We start from the raw sequence: 27,646 nt of genomic DNA, 5'->3' as shown, positions 1-27,646 counted from the left end.
TGCATAGGTGGAAGAGCCAGCTGGAACTTTTGGGAGTGGACTATAATCTGGACTTTAATAGAAAGATAATATGATGGACAATTGCCACGTCTGATGGACATGGGGTTGACTCCTCTACATATTGCGGTCACCATTACTATGGGCTATTTTGTTTTGTTAAGAGTCACATTTCCCTTTATAATATGTGCCTGTCTTATAGCACTAGTGTCTGTTTAATATGTATTGTTCCTAGGGCTGTACAATATATTGTTTATAGTCATCGCAATATCAACTGGTGCAATATACACCGCGAAAGGTTGCAACAGACGATTTTTTGTGTTCATTGAAAGAAAATCAGTAGAAAACTGCACTTTTAAGTGTAGGTCATTGTTTTTTAGTAGTGCCTGTCCTTGTCAATTCAATGTTCAATTTGTTCAATAAAAGAATGTTAGAAATGATTATTTGTTTTAAATTCAACCAGCAATTTGTTGTATTTTAGAAGAATACTGAAAGCAACAGAAAGGCAGAACTGAGTACACCAATATCCGTTAATTTATCGCAGGTAATATCGTTATCGGGATATTCAACAATGTTATCGCATATCGCATATTTTCCTCATACCGTGCAGCCCTAATTGTTGCTACATTTGTCTTTAAAAAATTGAATAAACAATTAAAAAAAACTTTAAAAACGTACCTCTGTATTCGGCCTTTGAATCTCCTCCCTCCTCCTGGTCATCACTTCCTTTCTCTTCCTTTCGTCTTCCTCCTCCTCCTCCTCCTCGCTGCTTCCTCCTCTCCATCTCCACCAAGGCTCCGTCCTCTTTGTCTTCGTGCTGCTGTCTCTGGAGCCGGCTGGAGGACGCGGCCGACGCCTGGACGCGCTTTGTGGGCACGGCTTTGTTTATGGCGTTCTCTTCGTCGTCGTTGTCCTCCTCACCTCCGTGGCCGAGCTCCTGCAGGCGCTGCTGCCGCCGTCTCTCTCGGCGCTGAGTCCAGTCGCTGAAGCCTTCGTCCTCCTCCAGGGATGGAGAGCCACTGGGCTTCAGGGCGCCGTCGTACCTGAGGAGAGTCGAGGAGGAAGTTAAAAACTGGTGTGACACAGCAGCAGGTGTTCCAGGTTTTAAACCACAGACTGTATAATATTAGTGGACCAAGCATGTGTGACGTCACCCATTGGTTTGTGGAGATCTGCTATGACTTGTGGAGTTTGCCGTTACGGGCGCAGCCATCCTGGTTGCGGATGTGACGATTTTAGACGAGTGGGAGGAGCCATAGACTGTCGGGCGCCATCTGACTGTGACGTTAGCTGAGAGTTGGCAATGCTGCTTACACTCTACATTAGGTTACACACTTTCACTGGCAATCACACCCCCTGCTTTATCACTGATTTTAAAATCAGCGAGACGTAATTCAAAAAATTATCATTCTGTGTTGCAGAAGACCTAAAACTAGCGATTGAGACCATAAAGTCATTATCAACATGTTTACTGAGGTAATAAATCAAGTGAGAAGTGGGTCACTTTCTCATAGACTTCGACACAAACCAAACTCCTTTTGCAGCCGCACGTGTCGCCCTCTGCTGGAGTTCAGATAGGATGCAGGTTTAAGGAGTCTCCCCCTGCAGGAATTCAGATAGGATGCAGGTTTAAGGAGTCTCCCCCTGCAGGAATTCAGATATAATGCAGGTTTAAGGAGTCTCCCCCTGCTGGTATTCAGATAGGATGCAGGTTTAAGGAGTCTCCCCCTGCTGGTATTCAGATAGGATGCAGGTTTAAGGAGTCTCCCCCTGCAGGAATTCAGATAGGATGCAGGTTTAAGGAGTCTCCCCCTGCTGGAATTCAGGTAGGATGCAGGTTTAAGGAGTCTCCCCCTGCTGGTATTCAGATATAATGCAGGTTTAAGGAGTCTCCCCCTGCTGGTATTCAAATATAATGCAGGTTTAAGGAGTCTCCCCCTGCAGGAATTCAGGTAGGATGCAGGTTTAAGGAGTCTCCCCCTGCTGGTATTCAGATATAATGCAGGTTTAAGGAGTCTCCCCCTGCTGGTATTCAGATAGGATGCAGGTTTAAGGCACTTCCGCATTTGCAGCAATTCACCGAACCGGATGAATTGTCCATTAATATTATACAGTCTATGGTTTTAAAATCCATTCAGTGTCGGTTCTGTAATAGGTTACAGACCTGAAAGGCCGCCAGGAACCCAGAAATGTTTTTTAGTAGTACCGGTACGATACCGGATCGTATATAAATAAAGATGAACGGACTTCGCCAATTTACATATTATGTGTTGAGCACCATAAAGCTAGCTAGATAGATGGATAGATGGAAGTCTTTGTATTCTTGCATAAAGCTGTATGATTGTCTTTTCCTGTAGCACTGCAGGTAGAGAACAGTATTTATTTTCTTTGTGTGTAAGTAAACAGGGAAGTATGACAATTAAATGACTCTGAATCAGAACGGTTCATGGACACACCACACACTTTTAGTGGGTCATAAGTGATGACCGATATATTGCTTTTGTGTAAGTCTATACATTGTTCATTTGAAGAGCGTTGCGTCACCATTTCCGCCTCTATGTTCCAAGTTTAACAGCTGAAACATATCAGCGGTGCAGCAGATTAAACAGTGCAGGGTCAAACATTTCTCCACTGATTAGCTTCTGTAATCACAGAGACATTAGCAACAGAGATTAGCCTCTGCCTCAGCTGAAATAACAAACCAGTAAAAACAGGAAATGGAAAACTGGTCAGTGATATTAGGAATGTGTCTGGGATTCTTTGACATTTATTTCACAAAGTGTATTCATGAAGTGGGTCATAACTGCAGGTCTTTCATTATATAGCCATTTCTACACAATGAGATTTTAATGTTTTACCGATCAAAGACGAATAAAATGCAACTATGATGAAATACAGTATCATCAGTAGACATAAAGCCGACTAGTATCAGGGGGCCTCATCGGGGACTCAGGACAGAGGACTGAACCACATCACGAGTGTAGGTAAGTAAGTAGTAAGTATGAAGAGCGACAACGGAACGGAGACAACGGTACGGACCATAAAGTCCGAAACTCAGAGCGTAAAGTCTGATTTATGGTTCTGCGGAGGCTCCACGCAGAGCTTTCATCATAGCCTACGTAAGTGGTCTGAAGTTTATACTTGTGCGCTGGTGTGTGCGTCGATCTCTTTGAGAGAATAGCAGGGCCGGCATGTGTATGTGGGGCATGTGTGTGGGAAGTGTGTGTGTGGTAGAGCGAGTGAGAGTGACCGATTTTGTTCGCAGCAACTAGCGACTCTAGAATCATCGTGTCTCCCCCTGTTCTTTCTGACCACAGCGGGAAATCTGGAGCAGGAAAAGTTAACCCTCTCCTTGATTTCATGTTGTTAATGAGAAGGAGAACCAGGAAATGAGTCGGGAGAAATGCAACGCTACCAAGCCACGGCCGAGCAATGTGTAGTTACATTTTTCGAGAGGTGACATCAAGCTACGGCGTAGTGTCGGTATCTCCACGTACGTAGCCAAGGCGTCGATTTAACGCAGAAGCATAAATTGGTAGAAGGGTTACAACACAAGACTTTCGCCCATGGGGACCAGGGTGGGTGTCCCGCTCATTTCCTGCGTACGACTTAACCTACATCTTTCAAATCCACCAACGATCTTTTTCTAAACCTAACCAAGCGGTTATACCGTGCACATTAATAAAATGACACCAAAGGGTTACCCAGAGTGTTAAAAAGTGACCAAGTGTCAGCATTTGACAAGTTGGGAATGACAATGTGGGTAGGAAACACGAGACAATGACTCAAGATAATTCAACGTCAGAGAAATGTATTCATAAACTATATTAGAAAATAACTAGAGATGGCCCGATACCATTTTTTTGCTTCCCGATACCGATTCCGATACCTGAAATTGCGTATCGGCCGATACAGAGTACCGATCCGATACCAGTGGGTCATATTTTATTATGTTTAACAGCTGTATACTACTATCCCTGTATGGATGTGATATGATGTATAACAGCTGTATACTACTATCTCTATGGATGTGACATGATTTCTATCTTTGTATGTCTGGCTCAGGTTAAACTCTTCGTGAAACGAACAAACACAAACAATGAATGCCCCAGAACTTTTTTATTCTCCAGTTTGACAGTCAGTTATAAGTGAAAAAGAACTTAAACTACTTTAACGTAGATTTTCTTTAGTGCTTTATTACATGGTATCTGATCGGTGCATGAACTCCAGTACTTCCCGATGCAGATACCAGCGTTTTAGGCAGTATCGGACCCGATACCGATACTAGTAGCTGTATCAGAACATCTCTAAAAATAACGTAGCGTTAGAAATAACAGAATGGACAGTATTTGTGGAGTCTGATTAAATATTTGAACGTCGTAGATTAACCCTGCCGCTCCCGCCAGCGCTGTGGTCTGAACGCAGGATGTGTCGGAGTAAATCATCCATCGACGCGGAGCCTCCGCACAGCTGCACCTGCGCCCCTCTGCAGGGAAATCACTGCAACATACAGTACGACCTAAATAACTTGGTATTTAAAGTTGGAACTTTTAAGTGTTGATAAAGTGAACTTTTGGTCAGACACATTGTCAATAATTAACAAAGCATCTCCGGCTGCTCCCCCTCCCGCTGAGGAAACTTAATAAAAGTGTGTTTAGTGTTCCCAGGAGCTGGCAGAAAGGAATTCACTCAGCATTCCCCAGATGATTAAGACGCTCGGCCGGCCGACAGAGCCCCCGCAGCACGATGAGAGTCACCCAGCAGCTAATGGGCCTTAACGAGCAGCGACATCTCTGCGTGCGTCTCGACAACTGGACAGATTCCTGACCGGAGTGAGCGAGTCGAGGTCGAGACACATCCGTCAGGTCACACCTCCGCCTCTGTTTTACCTCATTGTGCTCTTCTCATCGTCAGATCCTCTTGCAGGATTTCCGTTGCTAGTAGTCATAATGTGCTTCACTTACAGCGCATGTGTCAAACTCAAGGCCCGGGGGCCAAATCCGGCCCCTTGCAAATTTTGATCCGGCCCTTCGTTTCAATTTAAGTTCACAGCAAATGTTAGCCCAACTAGTTGTGCACCACTAGTTCTTCTGCACCACACCAAATACTGTAATTCATACTGTAATTATGCGACACTGCCGTGGATAATTTGACCGATTTGCCGACTTTGAGACTCAGAATTCCCCGCAGAAGCAGAGATTTTTAATATTCAGGCTTTGAACCTGGTTTTTTGAGTCAGCTGGGAGGTAGCTGCTTTTAAAAAATGCTGTTGTTGAAATGTGTTCATGACTTTCTAAATTCTACGATGGCTAAAAAACTGTTTTGCTGACTTTAGGGTTTTATGTCAACCAAACTGTATGGGAGAAAGCTATGAGACATGCAATAATACAAAGTTAAGACTTTTACTCAGATGGTTCTGTGCCAAACCATCTGGCGCGTCAGGTTACACCACGTTGCGTTTTAGTTGACCTGTTGACCATTTACAATATGCACATCCAGGGGTGCTGCCATTTATGCGCGACGTCAAGACTACTTCTACTTCATGCAACTCCTACTTCATGAAGTTAGGGTCGATGGTTCAAATTCCTTTATTTGTCCCCCAATGGGGGAATTTGTTGTGCAGCAGATAGTACAAATCACACAGTGAATGAATTTGGATTGGCGATCAGTTGGACCTTTAGGTGGAACATTTGAGGTCCGTCGTGTAGGCTGGAACACAGCATTTATGTGCGTTTCTAAATATTTAGATCTTTATGAGGAACCAATGGACTTTGAGCCGAGAGACAGGAAGTCAGACAGTATTAAAAGACTTACACGTCATGGTCGATATTGATAAAGATTAGATTATCAGATGTAGACTCGTTCATGTAACTCGACAGTTTAATTTGAGCAATAGATTGATGGCTACTTCAACCGACATCCGTGGGTTCACACTGGAGCTACAAAAGATTAATCAATTGGTTGTCAAACAAATTATTCTACTATTTTTTTGGAAAATCGATTAATCAGTCTGTCATTTCTTATGAATGTAAAACTTCAGATGTCCACTTGTTAAATGGGAATATTGTTCTAGTCTCTTCTCTGACAGTAAACTGAATATCTTTGAGTTGTGGAAGAAACGAGACATTTGAGGACGTCATCTTGGGCTTTTTGGGAAACACTGATCTACAAGTTTCACCATTTGACATTTTATAGACCACACAACTGAGCGAAAAATCTAGAAAATAAACAGATTATATCGCATTGAAAAATAATCGTTAGTTGCAGCCTTAGTTCAAACTTGCCAGCTCTTGACTAGAAAGCAAGCAGCAGAAAAGGGATTTCAAACAGCATTACATCACTTTGCTTCAGAAAACCCTTTTATTACAGCTTCACGTTGAGCCACCGCCAGCCTGAGACCGGCCGAGTCTGTGAAGTGACGGAGGAGAAGGTGTTCGAGGCGCAGGCTGTTATTTAGAGTCTGAAATTAAAAAGTCATCCGAAAAGCCACAAACGCTTTGACTCGGTGGAGACGCTTTGTAGTAAACATTCCTCTGTGGTTGTGTAATGAGAAAGCAGCTGTGTGTGTGCGTGTGTGTGTGTGTGTGTGTGTGTGTGTGTGTGTGTGTGTGTGTGTGTGTGTGTGTGCGTGCGTGTTCTTGTTTAACTACATTCATGGTGTCCAAAAACCCTGATTCCAGTATACTTGTGGGGTCCCGACAGCTTTGTGGGGACCAAAATGCTGGACCCCACGAGTTTAAAAGGCTGTTTGAGGGTTAAGACTTGGTTTTAGGATTAGGGATAGAATTAGGTTATGGTTAGGGTGAGGGTAAGGGTTAAGGTTAGACATTTAGTGGTGATGGTTAAGGTAAGGGTAAGGGTTAAGGTTAGGCATTTAGTTGTGATGGTTAAGCTTAGGGTAAGGGTTAAGGTTAGGCATTTAGTGGTGATGGTTAAGCTTAGGGTAAGGGTTAAGGTTAGGCATTTAGTGGTGATGGTTAAGGTAAGGGTAAGGGGCTAGGGAATGCATTAGGTCAATGACGGGTCCCCACAAAGATATTGAGATGCACTGTGTGTGTGTGTGTGTGTGTGTGTGTGTGTGTGTGTGTGTGTGTGTGTGTGTTCTTCATGTCAGCTGCGCGGCGGGAGGGACAAGGCCGTTTGCGGCGTCTCCCAATGGAAACATTTGTTTTATGAACGCAGCCATGCGTGAGCGTACGACGAGCAGCTTTGGGGGTTTCACAGCTGGGAAACATGACGAAGAGCTCTTTAAAAATGTGCAGTTATCACCAGAAAGAATAACACAGTCAGCAGCTTGTACAGGAAGTCGTTGGACGTGAGGCGAAGGAGAATGTTCTGCACTTAATAACTTCCTGGGTTCCCATGATGACACGAACAAGGAATTCAACGAGCGTTCCAAGTTATATTTTGTCGCTGTCGGGCAGAAACTTTGTACCTCCATATTTCGTTATAATTTTTTTTTCCCCCTTCATAAATCAATGCTATCGTCACCCTGAAAGGGTTCAACAATAAGAGTTGCCCTATGGCCTGGGGAATGTAAAACGCCACGTGGGGCAAGTAAATATATCAACCCACTCGCCTGTTCGGGCACGTATTACAAAGTATAACAATAATACATCTAGACGTGCACATATCACTCCCGTTCTCCACACTCTACATTGGCTTCCTCTGCGTTTTAGAATAGATTTAGATATTTTATTGTTTGCTTTCAAGGCCTTAAATGGTCTGGCCCCGGAGTATTTGTCGGAGTACTTTGCGGGAGCACAACCGGTCATTGCGTTCTTCAAATCAGCGAGTTTTACAAGTACTAAGGTCAAGGTATAAACCGGCTGGTCGCTGTAAAGTGCTATATAAATACATTTTGATTGATTTAAAATCAAATTTAAAAAAAATCAAATTTATCGTATCATGATTTACGATATCGTTCTCTTGCCCCCTGGCTCCCGTCGGAGAATGCTTGTTGAATGATTTGAATGTGCCGTTGGTAGGGTTGGGCACCGAGAACAGATTCCTACTTTGGATTCCAACTAATCCATTCAGAAAATAATTCTCAGATTAATAGACTATGAAAGTAGTGGTTAGTTGCAGCCTTGCTGTACTTACATGCTCTCCTCTGCCGGCGTCTCGTTCTCCAGTGAAGACTGAGCCGGCAGCGAGCCGCCGTTGGTCCAGCGGGACGCCTCCCGAGCTCTCCGGCGCTGCTCCCTCTCCACCTCCTCTGCATCCTCCACGCTCCTCTGAGCCGTCAGCCTGCAGCCGAGGGACGACACGCTACAGTTAAAGGACTGGACTCTAGTACAAACTCCAAAAGGTCTGGACTCTAGTACCAAACTCCAAAGGTCTGGACTCTAGTACCAAACTCCAAAGGTCTGCTGGACTCTAGTACCAAACTCCAAAGGTCTGGACTCTAGTACCAAACTCCAAAGGTCTGGACTCTAGTACCAAACTCCAAAGGTCTGGACTCTAGTACCAAACTCCAAAGGTCTGGACTCTAGTACCAAACTCCAAAGGTCTGGACTCTAGTACAAAGATTTTACATTTAACCCGAGAAAAATATCCATCTTATCTTGTATAAATTATGTTAAATCTTAATCCATCCAGAAGTGCTTCCCCACTTTCATAGTGACAGATAAGGATCAGACTGAAGATAACCAGCCAATCAAAAATAACCAATTGAGAGAGATTATGTAGATTATCAAACATATACGCACACAAAATAGATTTGATTAAATTAAATGATTCTTTGTTTGAAACTAATTATTTTCATGATTAAAATGACATTTACTTAATGTGACATAACTTCAAATCACTTCTTTTGTCAAAACACTACAATATTCAGTTTGCAGAGATATAAAAACAGAAAAGCAACAAAAAGAAAGTTCAGTATTGTTGCTTGAAGAGGGACTGAAAGGATTTTGATTATCAAAATCAACTGATTAATCGATAAAAAAAAAATATATGTAATTTGTGCTGGCAGAACAGATGTGCTCAGAAATGAATCAACCAATTTAAAGCTAAAACGTGAACGTGTGAGAAACTCGATGCTACAACCCCCGAATTCCCCCAAATCCCTGAACACTTGTAGAAGTAATCCCCTAAATGCTGACTTTTACACTTAATAAGTACGTTTTTAATCGCATTGCTCCTCACAGATGACGTCTTTCATCACTTGTGGTGAACGATGAAAGCTTAAAAACGTCAAACATTTGTCACGCATCACACCCGGCACGCTGACGGACTCCCGGGCGGCCCTCAGCCTCCTCTCTTTCTCAACATAAAGAGTCCTGTGAAGAGGCTGAGACCCGACATCTGCCGGGCCTCGGATCAGAAATGTTTATCTGTGGGATAAACACACGTGCGCTTTGCCTCTACAGCGTGACATCACAGTATTTATTACAAAACAGTTAATCTTTATTTATCCGGAGACCAAGAGCCAAATGTGAACACTCAAACGTGCACGAATGACCCTCTTAACATGGACACTGGGAGCTTTAATTCAACAACTTCACCTCAGCTGGTGACGACATGGTACCAATGCATGTTTCAGAGGGGTCACGGTCTGATTCATGGTCCTGCGGAGGCTCCACGCAGAGCCTTCGCCGTAGGTGGCCTGACGTTTATACTCGTGCATCGGTGTGTGCATCGATCTCTAAAAGGCCCGGACACACCAGGCTGATAATCGGCCGTCTGGACAGCCTGGCGAGGTCGGTGACTCGAGTCTGTTCGGTGCGTCCCGTGCCGTCGCCAGTCTGGGGGGCTGTCGGCGTTCACTTTGGTCGACTTGACATGTTCAGTCGGAGACAGGGCAGTCGGGACTCACCCGGAAATGGCGAGCGGGATGAGCGTGACTGCTCTCTCAAAATGAGGAAAATCTTTTGTTGATCTGAAATGAAGACAGATTCAGCAACTGCACGGCCTATTTCTCGCTTAAAATGTTTTCAGAAACACATTTCGGTGAACTGTTTTAGTCCAATATGAGATATCGTATTCTGAACGAGCTGCCATCACAGTCTGGTTTTGAATTTCCGGAGAAGCCAGACCCACGTGACGCGTTCGTCCAATCAGCTGCCGGTTTTCATTTTTTGGGCAACAATACAGATTAGCGCCGCCTGCTGTTAGAGACGTATTACCTCTCGTCTCTTCGGTGTGTTTTGAGGAACTTTTTGGACCGACTCTGGGAGACCGATCAGTCACACTGGCTTTTCTGCCGACGGTCGGCCGGCTGGTCGGTGTGTGTGGTAGAGAGTGATGGTGATTATCTTCGGAGCGAGTAGTGACTTTAACCCTTGTATTGTCCTTTGTCTCATGGGGACTTTGTTAGTTTATTTACATTTTGTATTATTGTGGAAGCATCAGAGACAAAATAACTCCAAATCACCAGAAAAAGGGATTCTTTTTTCATAATATGGGCACTTTAAGAATTTAAAAGCAGGACTTTTACTTGATATGTCCCCACTGTAGTGGCAACAGATGTAATTAAAGTGGTTTGAGGAGCAACCTGTGTTGCTTTCTGGGTATTAACTTCTCACTCTGAGTATCTCAGACATCTTAAGCTCTGCGAGTGTGAGCCGGTCTGTGTCGATGTTTATCCTGTTTTCAAGACTAACAGCTCAATACGCTCCATGTGGCTGCACTGGTGTCGAGTTACTAAACTCCCATTTGGCTCCAGGGTCACTAACTGATCCCTCACAGCTCCATCTGTTCCTCATCTTTCTTTAACGGAGGGATCGATTAAGGCTGGAGGGGGCCACGCTGTGACCTCCGACCCTCTGACCATCTTTGAGCTGTGGGTGGTGATGCTGAGGTCTTTAACCGATACATCACTTCCTCATCCTCCGTTTGGGTCTCTGTCCTTCCTGTGGGCAAACGCAGCGACGAGCAGACAGGAAATGGAGGAAGAGACGGAGGTGGAGAGGCCCGTGAACAGCTGAATGTGGGTCAGAAATTCTCCGGCAAGCGTCGGGGCGGTTCCTGCAGTGTCGGACAAATGAAAAGTTTCCAGACCTCTGAAACGCTGCGCTTCTACACGTCAGATTTGTTCAGGGGTGGAAGAAGTTTTCAGATCCTTTACTTAAGTAAAAGTAGCAATACCACGCAGTTTGAATACTCTCTGTAAAAGTCATGAATTAAAAATGTTACTCAAGTAAAAGCTCAAAGTCTTTCCAACAATGTGGCAAAAAATGTAAACAAACTCAACCTCCATTTCTGTTGCAATATCCATCTGTATGGTATTATACATTATATAATTATGTGATCCTGTGGGAGTCCCGTCAGTGTTAGCGTTATTCTCGGTCTAACTAAAGCTAACGGGCTGCACGCTGAAAAGGTCAAGTTTTGAAGAACGTTTTGATTGTGCAACAAGGCAGGCCTGCTTGGTTCTCTCGGGGAACGATTATAAAGATTTAATAATATATGGGGCGCCTGGGTAGCTCAATTGGAAAGAACGTGCGCCCCATGTACAGAGGCTACAATTCTGACCTACGGCAGTTTGCTGCACGCCCTCTCCCTCCCCTTTCATGCCTAAAAAATGTCAAATAAAGGGCACTGATTGGTGGGATTGCTGTGGACGAAGTACACACGGAGATCCACTGGTCAGAGCCAATGAGGTTTAACATGTATCAGCTGATTTAAATAGCTCACGGTACTGGTTTGTGTCAACAGTTAGCTTCATGTAATATCGGATGTGGCGTTTTCCTTAGCGGGGTGCAGATGTTCCACCAGAACCAGTTCCTTCCCGAGACTATTTAGCAGAGCCACCGTCGCTGCATCCGGAGCTCAGCGCCGCCAAAGACGATTGGGATTGGTTTAAAGAAACGCAAACAAATCAGAGCCAACTATCCTGTAATGCAGGGTTTATCAAATGGGGGTACGTGTCCCCCTATAGGGCACATGTGTCAAACTCTAGGCCCGCGGGCCAAATCCGGCACGTTGCAGATTTAGATCCGGCCCGTATATCAATTTGGGTTCACAATAGATTTTGGCAACGCATAGTTGTGCGCCAAACCAAAAACACAGGAAAAGTGTTTTTTAAAATGCAATTACCTGACATTCAAAGCAGACCTATGACAGATTTGCCAACTCTGAGACTCGTGTGTGTGTGCATTTATTTGTCTGTGTGTGTATTTGTCAGTGTGTGTGTATTTATTTGTCCGTGTGTGTATATTTCTGTGTGTGTGTGTCAGAAATTCCCCCAGAAGAAGCAGAGAGAGAGAGTTTTCATATTCAGGCTGAGAACAAGTTAAAAAAACAATGTAATCATTGTTTTGCTAAACTCTACGATGGCTAAGGAACTCTTTTGATGACTTTTGTAGTGCTTCATGTCAACAAAAATGTGACAAAAAGCGTACAAAAATGTTAGAAAAGCAATAATGTACAGAAAAGGTGACAAGTCGGAACAAAAAAAAAAAAGCTACCAAAATGTTTTAAAATAAAGTGACATGCAGTTACAAAAGCACATCAAACTCTCCATGTCTGGCTCTTGGTGTGATCCTCTTTTTCCAGTGTGGCCCTCTGGGAAAATGAGTTTGACCCCCCCCTGCCCTAAGGGTACTTTGGAGGACTGCAGGTGGTACGTAAGATTGGCAAAGTTTTTGTCGCCGTTTTTGAAGTTTGTTGCTTTTTTGAAGGTTTTATCGTTTGTTTTGACATTCTTGCCTTTCTTCCTGACTTTATTCTGTCTTTTTTTCAAAGTTCTTTTTCTGTTTGCCGCTTACTTAAATTTTGTCGCCCCAGTGTTGCCTTCCCTATTTCTGTTTTCTTTGTTGTTGTTTTTTTACTATGACATATTCTTGCCATACTTCCTTCTTTCTACCGTCTTTTTCAAGGTTTTGTAGTTTAATCAGCATTTAAATGTTTTCCAGGTCCAAGGCTGTTTAGTAAATCAATCTCTGACATCGCTGTATTCTTCCTCTTTATAGAGACTTTTTTCCCCCCCCCCCATTCTACCAAAAATTATTTGCACTGGTTAGGGGGTACATGGCTTAGAAAAAAACACTGTTCAAAGTGGGAACATAATTGGAAAAAAAAGGGAGAACTACTGCTGTATGCATCTGTGGTGTAGCCAGACCTTATTCCACAGCGCCGTGGAGAAAAGTCTGGCCGTGAGAGGCCAGCGGAGAGAGGCCAGCGGAGGAGAGAGGCCAGCGGAGGAGAGAGGCCAGCGGAGGAGAGAGGCCAGCGGAGGAGAGAGGCCAGCGGAGGAGAGAGGCCAGCGGAGAGACTAGTGAGAGGCCAGCGGAGAGAGGCCAGCGGAGAGACTAGTGAGAGGCCAGCGGAGGAGAGAGGCCAGCGGAGAGACTAGTGAGAGACCAGCGGAGAGAGACCAGCGGAGAGAGGCCAGCGGAGAGACTAGTGAGAGGCCAGCGGAGAGACTAGTGAGAGGCCAGCGGAGAGAGGCCAGCGGAGAGACTAGTGAGAGGCCAGCGGAGGAGAGAGGCCAGCGGAGAGACTAGTGAGAGACCAGCGGAGGAGAGAGGCCAGCGGAGAGACTAGTGAGAGGCCAGCGGAGGAGGAGAGAGGCCAGCGGAGAGACTAGTGAGAGACCAGCGGAGAGAGACCAGCGGAGAGAGGCCAGCGGAGAGACTAGTGAGAGGCCAGCGGAGAGAGGCCAGCGGAGAGAGGCCAGCGGAGAGAGGCCAGCGGAGAGAGGCCAGCGGAGAGACTAGTGAGAGGCCAGCGGAGAGAGGCCAGCGGAGAGAGGCCAGCGGAGAGAGGCCAGCGGAGAGAGGCCAGCGGAGAGAGGCCAGCGGAGAGAGGCCAGCGGAGAGAGGCCAGCGGAGAGAGGCCAGCGGAGAGAGGCCAGCGGAGAGAGGCCAGCGGAGAGAGGCCAGCGGAGCGTAGGTGGCCAATTGGCTCTGGTCTGTCAGTTTGCGCTGCAGTCTGGCTGTTGAAATCTGCCGGGCTTCGACCCAGCAGGCTGTTAGAGCTAAACTCTCGTTGGGTTTCCTTTCTGTAAATCAGCGCTGTGCTGCTCGGGCCCCGGCTCAAACATCTGATTCACACTAAATAATTAAGACCCCCCCGCCCCCCTCCCCTCTCAGAGTGATTCTAAAGTACCGGGATTACCGGCAGCTTTACTTCCTCCTTCCCCTTCTGCGTTTTATCAAATCTAAATCTGTTTCTCTGGCTCGTGTCGTCTAATCATGAGAAACCCTGAGAGCGGTCTGGACTGCTCCTGTAAACGTTGCCTCTCTCCCAGCGGTGGAATGTAACTAAGTCCCAAAAAAAAAAAAAAAAAAATAAGGTACTTTTACTTTACTCCTTTTCTTTTCATGCCACTTACTGCTTCTACTCTGCTACATTTCAGAGAGAAATATTAGACTTTTTACTCCACTACATTCATCTGTTCCAGCTTTAGTTACTAGTTACTTTAGTTACTCCGCTACATTCATCTGTTCCAGCTTTAGTTACTAGTTACTTTAGTTACTCCACTACATTCATCTGTTCCAGCTTTAGTTACTAGTTACTTTAGTTACTCCGCTACATTCATCTGTTCCAGCTTTAGTTACTAGTTACTTTAGTTACTCCGCTACATTCATCTGTTCCAGCTTTAGTTACTAGTTACTTTACACATTCAGATTCCTGCACACAGAACACATGCAGTTTATAAAATGTTACACTTCCTACAATGGGAGGAGAGTTCTTTACTTTTAATACTTTAAAGTGCTCATATTATGCTTTCTAGCTTTTTCTCCTTTCCTTTATTGTGTTGTGTCTTTTTTGTGCACGTTGTAGGTTTACAAAGAGAAAAAGTCCAAACCCCCCCCCCCCCCCTCACCCCCAAAGGGACTTACCATCCCCAACAGAAAACACTGTTCACCAACTGCTCCAAACAGCTCTACTGTAGTCCAGCCTTTACTTCAGAGACAAACATCGTCACTTTGTAACACACGTTATAATGCTCGCCTAGCTGCTAGCATGGCACGCCCTCATACTCTGCTTCTGACTGGCTAGTAGTCCTTACCTAGGTACTGTCAGGGCACGCCCTCATACTCTGCTTCTGACTGGCTAGTAGTCCTTACCTAGCTACTGCACATGTGCGACTCCCAACAAAGATGGAACAGAAGTGAGATGTCCAACTCTGTAGCTAAAACAGAGCTCAACACACAGGGTGAAAAATGTGCAGAACAACAAAAAGTTTGTTTTTTGACAAACAAACCATGTAAACCTATTCTGGTACAACCTCTAAATACAATTATGAACCTGAAAATGAGCATAATATGAGCTCTTTAACTACATTTTCCAGATGATACTTTAGTAACATTTTCAATGTAGGACTTTTTTTTTTTACAGTGTGGTATTAGTACTTTAACTTTAAGAAAAGGATCTGAATACTTCTTCCACCACTGCTGGTGTCTCCAGACAATTACAACATGCAGAGAGAACACTTTCACTTCCTCAGCGGGAGTCGAGCCAGTTTGTGTAGCTGTCTGTGTAAACTGACACCAGAGGCAAGACTGAGCACGCTGCCTCCATCAACGCCTCCTCAGATTAAAGGCCGACTCCGAGCCTTTGAGCGCTGCAGGTAAGTGCGAAGAGAAGTCGATTGAGGGAGCAGCGAGACCAGCGAAGAGCTGGAGTCTGTAGATTTAACCCTCCTATTGTCTACGGGTCAAATTTAAGTTTTCTATATCAGAAATATGAGTTTATTTCAACCAAATTGCCCCAAGTAGTAGAATTAAGGATCAGTTCACTGCTTTAATTGAATTTTGGTTGTTTTTGGTGCTTATTGAAATGTAAACCAAAGTGCTCTGGCCCATTGAAGCAAACAAACCGTCTCATAGAAATGACCAGTTCTGCAACTGATTACTACTTTCATTGCCAATTAGTCAAACAATAAGTTTCTCCATTAATCCTTTCATCATTTAGGAAAAAAATGCCCATTCAAATCTCTGGCGTCTTCATGCAGCTCGTTTTGTGTCCTAAACCCACTTTTAGCATTAATGAAAAACACATAATACAAACAGATGCTGTAAGTAGAGATTTGTTTTTTTGCTTGAAAAATGACTAACGATTCACCAATTAACAAAAATAGTTGCCAATATAATTATTGTCACACGACTAATCGTTTCAGCTCTAGAAATTACATCTATACACTTCATATATGTACTAACAAATCAGACAGACTTGAGGGTTGAAAGGTGTATTTTTAACTATTAAAATGTGTTTTCGTCCCCCTGCTTCCAGTATTTGTGCTAAGCTAGGCTAACAGGACACCGAGATGACATGACATCCCTCTTCTCATCTGACTCTGAAAAAACTATAGAACGGTTTACAACATAACGCCAAGGCTGTGTCATACTGAAATTGTGAAATCCATAAAATAAACTTCTCATTACAAACAATAACAGAAGATTGAAATAATTTAGAAAACGTAGCTATATGCGATTGTTTGATCGCTAATGTTGGCTCCAAACGCCACTCAAGTGACAGCCTTTGTTGGGATTGATTGCTAACTTGTAGCCAGCAGTGAACCAACTTCATTACGTAGGTCCATTTCTATTGTATTGACATTACAGAAGTCTCTCGTTAGCGGGTTCTTGGAGGCTACTTGTCGCAAAGTGACTCATGCACAACTCTCATCTGCACTCGACTCACATCCGGTAGGGACACAGTTTCTCGGCAAGTACTAAACCTAAAGATATTAAATTTACCATCAAAGAAACACAAAGTCCTCATGTTGTAGATGCTGAAACCAGGGTATAGTGGTTTGTTTTGGGCTTAAAAAAAAAAAAAAAAACGACTGAAACTATTCATCATTTGACCAAATAGTTGCACATTAATTTACAGTCCATCGACTAATCACTTCAGCTGTAGAAATTACGTTCATAAACTTCAGACTAACATGAATAAGACCGACTGAGTGCTGAAAGGTGTATTTCTTCTCTTTTGATGGATGCTGGGCTAGCAGTTCCCACCTGCTTCCAGTCTTTGTGCTAAGCTAGGCTAGATGGACGCACAGAGCTGACATCCCTGTTCTCATCTGACTGAAGAAATGAGGGAACGGTATCCCAAAAAGTTTGGCTTTTTCTTTAACAAAACACGCTTCCCGTGTTTTGGAGACACAGCTGGTTGCTGGCAGATTTTGTGGCCACAAAGACTTCAGCTCTGAGATCACCGACGTCAGAAGCAACAAAGCCGCAGCACCACCTGCCATCACGCCACCACATGTTGTTGCTCTCCGTCTGTCTGCACTTGTTCAGGTTTCGACTTTATTCGTCTCGCCGGAAGGAGCGTGAGAGAGGGATTCGCCCGTCAGGCGGAGAAGAGGTTAAAAGTATTAGCTGCTCTTTTTGTGAGCACACATGCTGTCATCGGAGGCGGCTGAGTGACACCGTAATAACACGGTGCGCTTTCAGCCGGCGGGCAGACGAGGACGCTGGAAAGACGTTTGTGGGATGAAGTCACCGTTGTGTTGAGGCAAGTCGGGGCGGCGACGAGGGCCCTGAATCACTCTCCCACAACGACGACAACAAAGCCAACGACACTTCCCAGAACATAAGTCAGCCAACGAGTTGTTGGGAAGAAGCCTTGAACTTCAGTTTGACTTTTTAGAAGGACGGGCAAGAGACGTGCAGTCATCCAACACGTCAGAGTGACCTGACAAACATGAATGACCTCATCCAGAATGACTACACACTAGTCAGGGCTATTGCTTCACTGTTTCACTGTTAAAAAGGTCCCATGACATGGAGCTCTTTGGGTGCTTTTATATAGACCTTAGTGGTCCCCTAATACTGTATCTGAAGTCTCTTTTATATAGGCCTTAGTGGTCCCCTAATACTGTATCTGAAGTCTCTTTTATATAGACCTTAGTGGTCCCCTAATACTGTATCTGAAGTCTCTTTTATATAGACCTTAGTGGTCCCCTAATACTGTATCTGAAGTCTCTTTTATATAGACCTTAGTGGTCCCCTAATACTGTATCTGAAGTCTCTTTTATATAGACCTTAGTGGTCCCCTAATACTGTATCTGAAGTCTCTTTTATATAGGCCTTAGTGGTCCCCTAATACTGTATCTGAAGTCTCTTTTATATAGACCTTAGTGGTCCCCTAATACTGTATCTGAACTCTCTTTTATATAGGCCTTAGTGGTCCCCTAATACTGTATCTGAAGTCTCTTTCCCGAAATCCAGCCTTGGTGCAGAACTACAGCCACTAGAGCCAGTCCCACAATGAGCTTTCCTTAGGATTTGCCATTTCTGTGTCTGTAGCTATTGAGGAAGAGAGAGGGGGGGGGGGGCAAGGTGGAGGGCGTCATCATGTATGTTTTGTCAATGTATATGTCACCATTAGGTTTACCTTTTAATGTGTAGTGAATGAGTGCTGTATGACTGCTGGCTGTCTCTAGGTTAGTCCTATGTCACCTGCCTATAGGGACTGCAGATGAAAAGTAGTTTTTTTTTTTTTTTACCAATTCTGGCATATTTACATGGTGTTTTTTATACAACAATGTTCATAATTATGCATGGTCCCTATCAAATAAACCAATAAAATTAAAAATAACTCACTAGTGCCTTTTTGGACACTTTTTAAATCTGGTTTTAAACTTGCAAGCTTCTGCTTGTAACTGCTTTACATAATTGTACTTTTTTTGCATCCTTATTATCATTGTGTATTCATCAAATAACTTTTCCAAGTCAGAAAGTTTTTGTCTTTCCATTTTTCTTATGGTGTCTCTCTGTGTGGTTGTGTTTTTGTCCTTGTAAATTGACTCGATGTCGTAAATAGGGGCCACCCCTCAATGACCTCTCGAATATGAGTTGAATGATTGAATGAAAAGTTGACGAGCGTCAGGGAAGATAAAAACCTCATTGTAAACTTTAATAAACCAAAATCCCCCCCCCCCAAAAAATGCAGCAAGAGTCTCTCTCTGTGAAGTCCAAAAGAAAATAAACTTTGTATCCGATTGAACGCAAAGCTTTATTTTCTCTGAAGATGTCCAAAAAATGACAAGCAGCTAAAAACCAAGAGGGCGAAGGTGAAGAGGTGAAAGCCCTGAACGTTTCTTTGGGACCAGAGGAGCTGGGAAAGTATTCTGGTTCATGCCGGGGGAAAAACATGTTTAATACAGTTCCCACATTAGTAATTAAGGTCACTTAATGTACAAGTACAAGTAACCTTTGTATTAATAAGCTGTGTGTAAGATGAATTGATTTACCCTCTCCAATCTCTTCAGTAACTCTAGAACCCTGAACATGGGTTCTTATGTAGTGTTATCAGAAAAACCTAATGAAAACAGTTATGTTCAGTAATAAAATTGGTATTCTTCTCATCAGCACATCAGCTCTTTTGCAGCTTAGGTTTGAAAACTTATGCACAACAATTCGTTTTATTAAATTTAATTAAGCCGGGTACAGAGCACCGTGAGGGGACATCGTTTCAGCGGTTGTTGACGTTAAAGCTTTAGTGCGTAATGTTTTGATATTAAAGCAACAGTCCCCCTACAGGTTGGAAGCAGAATTGACCATTACGTTATGCAAGTTTGCCAGATCGGGTAGGGGATCTGTAGTTCGAATGAGATGTAATGAGACATTACGACAGCGGTAATTGACAATTCCACTTCCAACCTGTAGGGGGACCGAAGCGGGAAAAGTTCTCTAATGTTTCTTTAATGAACGTCCGTTACATTCAAGCCATTGACAAATGAGTTGCTAAAAAGTTAATTAAGACTCAGCTCGGCGCTCCACACAACTCTCTGTATTTCTCAGTATGACTATGGCTCTTTAAAGGGTTTAATTTCTTACACTGCACTGTAACTTTTATTCGCATATTTTATCTCTTGCTTCTTTAAATTCTTATACTGCACTGTCAATTTTATTCTTGTCTTTTAATGTTTTAATTAGTAGTTTTTTTTTATCCTTTTCTAACTGCTCTTTCATGTTTTATGTAAATCACTTTGAATTGCCCTGTTGCTGAAATGTGCTCTACAAATAAAGCTGCCTTGCCTATGTTCAGAAGATTGTGGCGGCCGGTGACTTCTGCACACAGAAACTCGAGTGAAGATATTAATCCTCCGTGTATCCTTGGTTACAAGAAACAGTGTTGAGGGGGGGAGGGGGGGTGCGCGATCACTGAAGGCTTGTATCATGTGGATGTGCCGACAGTTTTTGTTGTCATTACTTAGAATTTCTCATGGGGGGCAGGGGGCGACAGAAACAATGCACTCTTTAAGTTTAGCCCACAAAAAGTGACCGTCATGCAGCGACAACAGTTAATTTTAGGCACCAAAACGACTAGTTAAGATTGGGTTAAAACAGCGGTGCCCTTAAGTAGAACTCCTGGGACAAAAGCACCCGTTTCCTGGGTAAAAGTCTTGAGTTTTCTCCTTAACTTCTTCCCGTAAATGAATTCTGCTCCCCGGCTTAAAAGCCCTGTGTTTTAGGACCCACCCAATGAAAGTTCATTATAGGAACACGCTGACTTATTGGGATATATTATATTCTCAGAAGGCAAAGCACTGCTACTGCTGCTACTTGGGCGGAGGGATATGCTCGCAGCTCCTGAGAAGCCCCGTGGTGAGGAGCAGAGAGTAGCAGTGCTTCGCCTTCTGAGAATATAGTTCCCAGTATGTATACGGTTAGAAGATGGCTGTGTGTCATGTGACCTTATTTGTACACGCTGTGACTCTACAAATCACAACATGGAAATAGGAACATGTTGGTGTTATTTTGTCACTTATTGGGAGCAGTAGGCTAGATGGAGCCAGTTACCTCCAGGATCTGTGCTAAGCTAAGCTAGATGGAGCCGGTTACCTCCAGGATCTGTGCTAAGCTAGGCTAGATGGAGCCGGTTACCTCCAGGATCTGTGCTAAGCTAGGCTAGATGGAGCCGGTTACCTCCAGGATCTGTGCTAAGCTAGGCTAGATGGAGCCGGTTACCTCCAGGATCTGTGCTAAGCTAGGCTAGATGGAGCCGGTTACCTCCAGGATCTGTGCTAAGCTAGGATAGATGGAGCCGGTTACCTCCAGGATCTGTGCTAAGCTAGGCTAGATGGAGCCGGTTACCTCCAGGATCTGTGCTAAGCTAGATGGAGCTGGTTACCTCCAGGATCTGTGCTAAGCTAGGCTAGCGGTGGGTGCGTCAGAGTTAGGACACGCACGGAGATGAGAAGGGTATGTATGGACTTAACTCTGGGGGATACTGGGAATAAAACAAAGTCCCAATAAGTCGGCGTGTTCCTTTAAGGGTACAGTATACGGCTGCAACTAACAATTTTCCTTGTCTATTAATCGGTTGATTAATTTCTCGATTAATCGATTAGCTGGTTGGGGTCTGAAATGTCAGAAAATGGTGAAAAATGTGGATCAGTGTTTCCCAAAAGCCCAAGATGACATCCTCAAATGTCACAGAGGAGAGACGAAACTAGAAAATATTCACATTTAACAAGCGGCCATCACACAAGCTTTTACCTTCATCTTATAAAATGTACTCAAAATGATCAATCGATTATCACTATAGTTGGCGATTCATTAAATAGTTGACAACCAATCGATTAATCTTTGCAGCTCTAGTACTGATCTACCAGAGGGGGGATTGAGCCGTCTGTGTTTACGTCACACCGAGGCTGGTCCGCTCGCACAGATACGACTCCTGGAAACAGGAAACCCCGCTCTGTTTACACTCCCTCCGTCATTTTAATGCAGACAACCTGCGGGTGTTGAGTTCAGCGCCCCCATCACTCACCAGCCAACTCCACCCCAACCAAACATTCCTCAGTCTCTTATCTCCACGTATTGTAAACACAGGACTGTGTGTGTGTGTGGGGGGGGGGGGGGTTAAGGGGTCAAGGGTCACGGCAGTTTGTTTCGAAGCAGGAATGCGTCCTGGATGACATCACCCAGAGAGCGCTGATTAAAAACAGCCGGGCAGCCTGGCTCGGCCAGCGGCGCAGCAGCCTGATAACACGTCTGCTACCGAGATGCTGTAGAGATGGAGACACACGGGCAGCTCCTTTGATTTGGAGAAGGCCTGAGAATTGGGGGGTTGCACGATATGAGAAAAACGATCCAATAGTGATTATTTTTGACAGATATTGCAAATGCGATAGGATTCACGATATTGGAGGGAATTCTCATTTCTGGATCACTCATTTTTTTATTGGAAAATATTAATATATTAAAATTACCCTCTGAACTTTTATAAGGTTTAGGTGCAGCACCCGAGCTGAATGAACTCAACTAAGAGACCGTTATCAGGTCTGATGATTGTAGTCGGACTTCTTTAACAAGTTTTGCCTTTGAGCCTTTTGATTTTCTAATGTTTTAGACACAGATGTGGTGATAATAACGCTCCAAAATGATGTGATAAATGAGATGCAAGACTAGCACAAAAGGACAAACTGACGCCAACAGACCAGACAACCAAAACTACCCCAAAGAAAACTGAAAAATGACGAAAAAAAAGAGACTATGTATTGGTAAATATGGGCATTTCTAGCCTGACGTGGTCCTACTCTAGGATTCTAGTCAGATTATGTGTGATGCTGCTCCGTTGGGCTGTCATTATGGGGCGTGTTTCAACTGAACCAGGAAAGAAAATGCCTCTGCACTCAATTGGATAGACCTACAACCAATCAGAGCAATGGATAGACCTACAACTAATCAGAGCAACAGATAGACCTACAACCAATCAGAGCAACAGATAGACCTACAACCAGTCAGAGCAACCGATAGACCTACAACCAATCAGAGCAACCGATAGACCTACAACCAATCAGAGCAACCGATAGACCTACAACCAATCAGAGCAACAGATAGACCTACAACCAGTCAGAGCAACAGATAGACCTACAACCAATCAGAGCAACAGATAGACCTACAACCAATCAGAGCAGCGGAGTATGTGACGTATGTGGAGCGACGCATAGTTGTCAACAGAACTCAACTGCACGTACGCTGGAAGAAGTAGAAGAAGATGGGATGAATCCCGTAAGGAGGACGGCAAAAACATCTTTCCGATATCTTCTATAACAGGCGCGATGGCAGCCATCTTTGTTGTAAACAAATTCAACCCAAGCGTGGTTGATTACGTTACTGGTGATCATCTGTCCAACATCGTATAAAGCCCGCCCCTTGACAATCTGATTGGTCTGAACAGCTCTGGTTGGAGCCTAGTTGCTCCACAAACTGATCAATTCCAGACCCAACTTCCCGACCTCAAATGTTGTGGGCGGGGCTAAGTTCGGCTGGCGTCCAGGCTAGAGCATTTTGGTTTGTGTTTCTTTAAAGAAAATGCAAATTTTTCTTGAGGAAGGAAGGATGCCTCGACACCCCGCCAAATACGTGCACATAAGCCTTCCACAGAGCTGGGGGCGGGGAACCCTGCTTAGTTACACTCTCCACTTAAAATATATGCTGTCTTTTGTTGGCAATGTGCAGCTTCGACAGGTTACAGACAACAGAAGCGTTCTGGTGACTTGGCCCTGACCAAAATCATATTTTCAAAACAAAGGCAGGTGTTGAGACGAGAGTAACGCAACGCTTTTAAAAACGCCAACAAGCCGTTTAACCGTCTGTATACAGAGACAACAAGAGCCTGGGGGTGCAACGGGAGCACGAGGAAAAGGACGCGTCCTTAAACGCTACAAGGACAGTAGCTCAGTCAGCGGGGGGGTTGGGTTGGGAACCGGAGTCCCTGGTTCAAGTCCCCCATAAGGACCAAAGTATGGTGGTGGACTGGCAGCTGGAGAGGTGCCAGGTACACCTCCTAGGCACTGCCAAGGTGCTCTAGAGCAGTGGTTCAATAATGTTCCCCCTTTTGAATGTTTTTTATGCCAGTGCTTATAATTTAAAAAAAAAAAAAAAAAAAAAAGGTCTATATAAAGAGGAACACTAGGCTACAGCGCTGTCAGAGATAGATTTACTAAACAGCAGCCTTGTACCTGGAAAAAAACATTTAAATGCCGATGAGAAAGAAAAAAAAAGAAAAGAAAAAACAAAACCTTTGAAAAAGACGATAGAGAGAAGTAAGAGAAAGAATAGGTCAAAATAGTATCAAAAACTGTGACATAAGAAGAAAGCGAGAAACTCGTAAAAAGTGGAATGACCGTATAGATAAGGAAAGATTAGGTCCAAAGAAGGAGACACAAATGTCACATTTTGGTAGAAAACAAAAACTTCAACATAAAGTCAGTCCTTCCAGAAAAATGTGAGTTTTTTTGTGATTGTTGCGGGCAAAAATCCTTGATTATGCGGCACATTTTCTTAAAAAATGCGATGGAATATGCTATATGATATTTATGCAATTTTATGCGACTAACTTTCTGCTAAGATATATTATGGGACTTTTTTCCAACGAAATTGCGGGGATTATGAAATCATGCAAGCACCGCATATTTTGCGCAGAAATCTGCAATTTATGCAGCGAAAGTGCGGCATATTTGAAAAAAAATGCTCATTATGTGATCGCATAATCCCGTTTCTCGGGAGGGACTGTTAAGAGGAACAATGTTCTGGACAATACTAGCTATTAAACATGGACACATGCCCCCATTTGAGAAACACTGCTCTTGAGCAAGGCACTGAACCCCCAACTGCTCGGGGGCGCCTTTCCATGGGCAGCCCCCCCCCACTCTGACATCTCTCCTCGCCTGTGTGCAATGTGTGTAATAACAGAGTGAAAACACAATTTCCCTTGCGGGATTAATAAAGTATAAATTATTAAAATCAAAACGCCCCTTTCATCACTTTAAGCCCGGCTGCTCCACTTCATAAGCAGCACGTTGTTGTTGGTCAGTGTTGAGCTGCTGTTTTGTATCCTGTTGGGAGTTTAATCTGCAACAATGGATCATATCGTTTTTGTCGCCTTTTTCAACAACAAAAATTAGACCATTTCTTCCACGTTTTTGGGTCACCTTTCTGGAGTTTTCTTTTTGTGCCAACTTAAGGTTTCTAGGGTTTTCCCCCAAAGACATTTAAAAAGTAGTTTTGACATTTGTCAAATTAAACTACTGATATTGTACGGTTTAGAAGACTACTTGTGTGTATTTGTCCTCTTGTATTCTGTCTAAACCGGAAGAAAATGAATACTAAAAACTAGATTAATTTTTAGCAATGGGCATGAAAAAGAGGACAAAATGTTGACCTTTTCCCTTAGGCTTCTTTCACTGGATGAACTTGATCTTATTAACCAAAAAGATAAAGAAAAAAAAGGTTCAAAACAGCATATACATACAGATATAAAAGACCCGTTTACAAAAACTTTCTATATCAGAACTATGACAAAAGTACGTTGGAAAAAGTGACAAATGTTGGAGAAAATGGCAGCAAATTGTAAAAAATAAATAAAAAAAAAAAAGACAAAAACCTGACCAAAAAGGGTAAAAAAGAAAAAATCTTAAAAAGTGGCCATCAAAAACACTGCCAAAGGTGACAAAAACTTTTAAAAAGCGACAAAAACAAAAAAAAAAAAAGCTAAAAAAAAAAAAAAAAAAGAAATTGGAAAACGACAAAAAAATACAAGAAAACTGTAGAAAAAGAACCGCAAAATGTTGAAATTTCAACCCGGAAAAACCCAAAGTTGCACGCTCGACGGGGAGGACAACACCAGGGTTAAATCTTTTAGGCTAAATTTGTCCTTCCGGTGCTGCCGAGGAACTAAAAGGCGACTAAATTGATCAACAACAGTTGATCTGGGTCAAGAAATAACTTTCAATCTCAATCTATAAACCCGTATAAATAGTTCTGAATCCTTAAAAAGAGAAATCGTGAATTTTCTAATGACAATAAACTAGGTAAACAGTCTGAGGCTTATATAAGCAGCACAGATTTGAAAAACCGGATAAAACTAAACTTCAACGCCTACAAATGGAGAATGAGTCACGCTGTGATGTGCATGATGGATGTCTAACAGTCGAGCTGACTCAGACGACCACGTACGTGGTTGCGAGTGTTTTTGGAGTGATGTCATAGCGGCTGCGGGGCTCCAGACTGATGCCATCTGCTGAGCGGACTGAATCACAGCGAGCTTCCTCCTCCTCCTCCAGCTGTTATCTGCTTCAGGAGCACCTCTGGGACTCGGAGGTTTGCGCAGAGCTCTGATTACGACACCTCGACGCAGCTCGATGTAACTCGAGAAGGTATTCGTGACGGATCCACGCATCGGATTTCTCAAGACAAACTCGCACTGACAAAGATTCCCATGTTTGTCGAGCATCTGATGAAATCGCTCCGACTGGAACATGTATTCTTTGACCTAAATCAAGGACGCAACTGTGGGTTCAACATTGGGGTGGGGGAGATCTCCAACTATTTAGGGAGGTACCGGGACATGTCTGCATGTATTGAGAAAAGCACCCAAAAACCTCAGAAAAAAACCCAGCAAAAACTCTTCAGAAAAAACCTCCAAAAAAGAAGGCGAGAAACTGAAATTGTCCCCCCAAAAAAAGTGACAAAAACTTCAGAATAAGCCCAAAATGATTGTTGGGGGGGGTACCGGGACATGTCTGCATGTATTGAGAAAAGCGACGAAAACATCGAAAGACGAAAATAAAACTCAATAAAAAAGGCAAAAATTGTCCAAAAAAAAAAAACTTCAGAATGAGCCCAAATTTGATTATTGCACCTATGACCTAAAAATCACATTTGGATGAGTATGTTTAGACTAGAAGGAAAAAAACTCCAACAAACCAGACATTCATGAATTAATTTTCAAAATAAGAGACCTGACGACACAAACCGAACCGACTCAGAGGTGTAGTCTACGTGATACGCAGATAGACGCAGTTTACCCACCAAGAAAGCTCCAGCATTTCCATATGCCCATTTAAAAATACCCAGTGACACGCAACAACATACTTTACAATATATTTTTGATATATTTTGAATTTTCATCTGTGTTCTTCTTCACATAGGCTAAATAAAAGGGATTTCCACCATAAATTGGGGCATTAAAGTGTATCCAATACAGGAAATGAAGTCGTTGATGCTCAAAACTTCCCTGGGGGAGGACAGCCAGACCCCCCCACTATGATATGCCCCCCCCACCCCTCCTCCCAAAGGCAGATTCTGGCTAATATTTATACAGCACAGAATGCCCCCTACAATACATTAGACTACACCACTGGAACCAACAGAACCGAACCAACAGGCTGAAACTTGTCGATATTTCACTAAAAACCAAAGAACTGAACAGATCAACGTTCAAATTTAGACTTTCTGCCAAAAACAACCACTAAGAGACGAGAAATGGGAAAAAAGGATATAAAAAAAAACTAGTCTTTTTATACTAAAGACTTTCTGCAGATTAAACCTAACCCTTTAAAAACGTAAAGATGTAACATTAGAACGTTGTTTGCAGATTTTGTTGGACAGAGTCAGACTTTCCCCGTTTCCAGTCTTTGTGCTAAGCTAACCGTTAGCTAGAGGAAGCTTACCGGACAGATACGACAGTTGTGCTTCTCATCCAATGCTCTGTTAGAAAGGCTAATACACAGAAAGACAACCACACAGACAGCCAACCACACAGACAGGCAACCACACAGATACAAATTGCAAGACTTTTTGGGGATTTTGTCAAGTCTTAACCCTTGTGTTGTCTTCCCGTAGACCTTAATGCAACCTTTTGTTTTTTTGGGTCAAAATGTAAAGTTAAAACCTCCAGACTCTTTTCCCTTAGTTTTTTGTTGATTTTTAAAAAACATTTTTTTGTT

The 27,646-nt window shown here is 43.4% G+C and overlaps 1 protein-coding gene across 1 annotated transcript in view; it reads right to left on the bottom strand.

The window, feature by feature from the left end:
* lsp1a (lymphocyte specific protein 1 a) overlaps positions 1-27,646 on the bottom strand; it is a 70,258-nt gene that overhangs the window by 20,344 nt on the left and 22,268 nt on the right. The window contains 3 exon segments of the mRNA XM_039809086.1: positions 676-763; positions 765-1,040; positions 8,101-8,247. Of these exon segments, the coding sequence (XP_039665020.1) occupies positions 676-763; positions 765-1,040; positions 8,101-8,247 (511 nt within the window).

The sequence above is a fragment of the Perca fluviatilis genome, chromosome 8, assembly GCF_010015445.1.
Source record: "Perca fluviatilis chromosome 8, GENO_Pfluv_1.0, whole genome shotgun sequence".
Taxonomy (NCBI): Eukaryota; Metazoa; Chordata; class Actinopteri; order Perciformes; family Percidae; genus Perca; species Perca fluviatilis.
This window is presented reverse-complemented; position numbering and strand designations above follow the sequence as displayed.